Source organism: Mandrillus leucophaeus, unplaced genomic scaffold (assembly GCF_000951045.1).
Source record: "Mandrillus leucophaeus isolate KB7577 unplaced genomic scaffold, Mleu.le_1.0 Scaffold499, whole genome shotgun sequence".
Taxonomy (NCBI): domain Eukaryota; kingdom Metazoa; phylum Chordata; class Mammalia; order Primates; family Cercopithecidae; genus Mandrillus; species Mandrillus leucophaeus.
In genome coordinates, this window is record NW_012105353.1 from 1,926,851 (window position 1) to 1,931,830 (window position 4,980).

Consider the following 4,980-nt stretch of genomic DNA (forward strand, 5'->3'; position numbering starts at 1 on the left):
GACAAGAGCAAGACTCCATCTCAAAAAAAAAAAAAAAAAAAAAAAAATAAAGGGGGAGAGAAAAACATGAAAAAAATAAAGAAGAAGGGGGATAAAAAATAATAAAAACAACCTTACAAGGTTTGAACAGTCCACATAAAGGCCATTGGAACTCCAAATGGTCCTTGGTATAATCTTTTTTTGTTTTTGTTTTTTTTGAGACGGAGTTTCACTCTTGTTGCCCAGGCTGGAGTGCAATGATGCGATCTTGGCTCACTGCAACCTCTGCCTCCTGGGTTCAAGTGATTCTCCTGCCTCAGCCTCCTGAGCAGCTGAGATTACAGGTGCATACCACCATGCTGGGTTAATTTTGTATTTTTAGTAGAGACAGGGTTTCACCATGTTGGTCAGGCTGTCTCGAACTCTTAACCTCAAGTGATCCACCTGTCTCGGCCTCACACAGTGCTGGGATTACAGGCATGAGCCACTGTGCCTGGTCAAGTCTTTGGTATAATCTGCCCATAGGTTTAAAAATGTGCACAAGAATGGACCATAATGTTTGAATACATAGCTGTCTGGAGTCCCTAAAGGGGGACTATATTTGCATGCATTAGAACTTGGGGTGTCCATTATGTTTCTTATTAATCTTTCTAGATCAAAATCCAGACTACCAAAGACAGCCAAAAGAAAGAAAGATTTAGACATAACAGTCAGTATGCTAGTCACAAATAGGGTGCAACCCACATTTCTGTCTAGCATATTCTTGGCAACTCCCAACCTTTTGGTTGGTTGACCAAATTCTCAGGACACAAAAACATGACAAATAGGAAACCTATAGCTGTCCATGGGAGGGAAAGAACCACTAACAAAGGGGCACCCTAAAGCCAAGAGTACTCAGTTCTTTAGAAATTAAGGATCCTATTTTTATGTTGGAACTTGGGTCTCTCAGAGCCAAGTTGGTTTTGGCTCTGAAATCCCTTTAACTTAGCTAATGATTTTTCTTACCTCAGCACACAAGAAGAGAAGAAATAAAGTGGATAGATAGCTGTGAATTCTGAAAGCCAGACTCACTCCTACAGTAACAGTCAGTTACTGCAACTACTGTCAGTTACCTTTAAAACTGCAGCCCTTGCCAGTGACTCATTATCCACTGCAAACCCAAAAGCCATGTGTCCTCTTATGGCACAAACCCTTGGTATTTGTTTTAGTCTGTTTTGTGTTGCTATAACAGAATACCTGCGACTGGGTAATTTATAAAGAATGGAGGTTTATTTAGCTCATGGTTCTGGAGGCTGGGAAGTCCAAGATTGGGTGTCTGCATCCAGTGAGGCCCTCATGCTGTTTTATAGCATGGTGGAAAAGTGAAAGGAGCAGGCGAGAGAGAGCACTCACACACCAAAGAAAAGGGGGCTGAATTTCTTCAATCACTAACTTGTTCCCATGAGAAAGGCACTAATCCCTCTTAAAGACCTAATCACTTCTTAAAGACCCCACCTCCCAACATGGCCAAAATGGCAATAACATTTTTACATGAGTTTCAGAGGGGATACACCATATTCAAATCATAGCAGTACCCCAAAGTCAAATGCTCACTCATGGCAATTTACCTTGGATTTGAAAGTCAAAAGATTCAGGGGTCTCAATGCAGAAACAGCAGGGTCTGGCCCAAAAGGAACTTATTTACAACACTCAGGACTCTGTGAGGAAGACAGGGGACCTGAAAGGGGTCAGCAGCACCTCTCCTCCATTCCTTAAGAGGCCCCTAAGAGTATTAGTAGTCTCCTTATGGTCCCTTTTATGGTCACCAGATTGGTCAAAAGATAACATTTAAAGATCTTAATTGGCTTTGTTTGTGATTCTAGAATTAGGCAACACTTCCTTCCATAAAAATAAAGTGTTCTGATAAGCTGAGCAGAGGAGGTTGGTTTTATAGGCAGAGAAAAATGGAAGAAAGCAGAACCAAAGGACAAAAAGCAGACTCGTTGTTTCAAAGTTACTTTCCTTGTAAGACAGCAGGGAAATAATAATAAATCATTGATTGGTTAACATCAGGTTACTTTTTGTTGTAAGGCAGAGGGAACTTCATTATGATGCCAATTGAAGCTGGCTTGAGGTGACATAGGACCTCAGCATGGGTGACCCCATTTTGACTTTTAGTCTAGTCTGTCAGAGCCTGGTGAAGGAGCTTAGTCCAAAACAATGGGCTCCTGCAATTTTCATTTAATAGTATGCATAAGCAAGGCCCCATCTTACCAATGAAGGTGCCAAACCATATTCATTATAGGGCTCAATTCAAGTGTATTCACTTGTATCTCCAACATACACACACACACACACACACACACACAAAATATGCTTTTTCAAACAACACTCCCACAGATTCCCCCCAAGAATCCAATATGGCTCTCATCCCTGAAGGGTGGATCCCTTAATTGAGGATCACTGGCTTATAAAATCTCCAAAGAAGATCACAGTTTAAAGATGGAAAGACTTTATTCCATGAATAACCTGGTATTCTTCCTCTCTCCCTCTGTCACTCACAGATGTCGTGCTTAGTAGTTTTCTCTTGCGCTGTGTGAGTTCCTTTCAGGATGTTTTCAAACCGCTCTGGCCTCCTGGTTAGGTGGCACTCAGGAGAACACCATTAGGTTCAAACCCAGTTTCTCACTGGCAATATACCTAATCTTACCATTAACAGCTTGCTAGGGACTTCCAAAACCCATACTATGCGTCTGTTTGTGGGATGAATTGGGATCTGCTTTTCTCTGCTACTGACTGTGAATTTCAGGGGTATTGGAAAGGACTATACTTGTGATTTGGGCCTAGCTGTTTACAGGGAGCCTGAGGGAAGCTCTCATTTGTGTTTAGCCAAGGTTGGTGACACCAGGTTTCATCAAGTCCTCATATCTATGCACTACATAGAAAGCCTTTAAAAACTCATTAAAGTCAATGCTTCCATCTTTGTTCAAGTCCATTAAGTTGGCAAGCTTATTGACTTGGGAATCATCAATAAGAACATTGTAGTGAGCACTAAAAAGTTTCCACATGGCACGAAATTCTTCCACGGAGATCAGGCCTAAAAGAATATAGGAGAAGGTTGTGAGTGTTCATTTTAAGACACACCTAAGGCAAGGGTTAGGGAAGCCACACTGATTAAATAGTCCCAATTAGAAACTCACTAAAATGCCTGACCATGAAGATATTGAAGGATATGGAAGAGTAAGATCATAAATGTAAGAAACAATATGTCACTTTCAACTACCAAGGGATCCTGAACTTATTGTAAAGCCAGAATGAGCAAACAGTGAAGAAATGGGGACGGGGTTGTGGACTATGGGACTAAATGTGGTATAGAAATTACAAGACCTAAAATAGAAAGGTGAGGTGCATGGAAGGAGGGCAGAGAGGAGGGTGACATCAAAGCAGAGGGAGAAGATACCCTGGGAGTCAATAAGAGGATCACAAACAATGGTGCTGCCTTTTTCATAGGCGATAATTTACTTTAATGTGTTGATCATTGATTTTTCTTGGTGTTCAAAGGTCTCTGCAGTAGGGGATTATCTGATGAGTTTTTAAAAATTTGAAAATAAGTAATTGTGCATCAAAGCTAAAGGCAGAAGGCTGGGCGCGATGGCCCACGCCTGTAATCCCAGCACTTTGGGAGGCTGAGGTGGGCAGATCACCTGAGGTCAGGAGTTCAAGACCAGCCTGACCAACATGGAGAAACCCCATCTCTACTAAAAATAAAAATTAGCCGGGTGTAGTAGCGCATGCCTGTAATCCCAGCTACTCAGGAGGCTGAGGCAGGAGAATCGCTTGAACCTGGGAGGTGGAGGTTGCAATGACCTGAGATTGCGCCACTGCACTCCAACCTGGGCAACAAGAGCAAAACTTTGTCTCAAAAAAAGAAAAAAAAAAAAAAAAAAAAAAAAACCCAGAAAATGACTTTTTGTAGCCCTTAGTCCCCAAAACACAATCAGATTTCTAGCAATGATTTTTATGGCCATGAGTAACTAAGATACTGAAATGGATAGTAAATCATCTTTTCATTTGTCCTGGTGATTTATAAAAAGAGTTATTCCACTTTGACTGATGGCTACATAGGCTTCTGAAAGACTCAATGCTCCAGAAAACAGAGAAAGGTCTTCCCTGGGTTTGCAAAATTTTTAACCTATGGCCCTGAGCTGTTTTTATCCAGGTAATGTAAATCACTCCAGGATTGTCTCCTGAATTTTCAGGTGGTTTTATGCTACAAGGGAACTGTTTAACTGTTTTGTTTTGTTTTGTTTTGTTTTGTTTTCACAGAAGAAAGGCAATTCAGACAGAGTATTAATAGACTAAATATTCAGGCAAAGTAGGATAGAGAGGAGCAGTAGGAGTTACATCAGTTTTACCATCTTTGGTGTGGTGGACATCTTCCATTTCTAGCCTTTCATTAGCTCTTTGCAATGAATCTTTTAAAAAGGCTATTTTGGAATCCTGGGCAGGTAACCAAGCAAAAATGTCAGCAGATTCTAAGTAGGCAGGGGAGGACAGAGAGAAAGAGAGCTTAGAAGCCTCTACATGCTAATCAATTATATACATCCCATTCAGACTTTAACCCGATGCTGCAGTCTTCCAATTTAGTTCTAAGACTAAAAACAGGTCAGGCGTGGTGGCTCACGCCTGTAATCCCAGCACTTTGGGAGGCTGAGGTGGGTGGATCACGAGGTCAGGAGTTCGAGACCAGCTTGGCCAACACGGTGAAACCCCGTCTCTACTAAAGATACAAATCAGCCAGGCATGGTGGTGCATGCCTGTAATCCTAGCTACTCGGGAAGCTGAGGCAGGAGAATTGCTTGAACCCGGGAGGCAGAAGTTGCAGCCAGCCGAGATTGCGCCATTGCACTCCAGCCTGGGCGACAAGGTGAGACTCCCTCTGAAAAAAAAAAATTTAGGCCGGGCGCGGTGGCTCAAGCCTGTAATCTCAGCACTTTGGGAGGCCGAGACGGGCGGATCACG

General features: G+C 42.2%; 1 protein-coding gene across 2 annotated transcripts in view; it reads right to left on the reverse strand.

Annotated features, from left to right (window-relative positions):
• Nucleotides 1–2,656: 2,656 nt before the first annotated feature.
• Nucleotides 2,657–4,980, reverse strand: part of PPEF1 (protein phosphatase, EF-hand calcium binding domain 1) — a 147,193-nt gene continuing 144,869 nt past the window's right edge. For both annotated transcript variants that reach the window (XM_011995811.1, XM_011995812.1), the window contains one exon: nt 2,657–3,055. In XM_011995811.1, the coding sequence (XP_011851201.1) occupies nt 2,844–3,055 (212 nt within the window). In that variant the 3' untranslated portion in view covers nt 2,657–2,843. The remainder of the gene's footprint in view (nt 3,056–4,980) is intronic.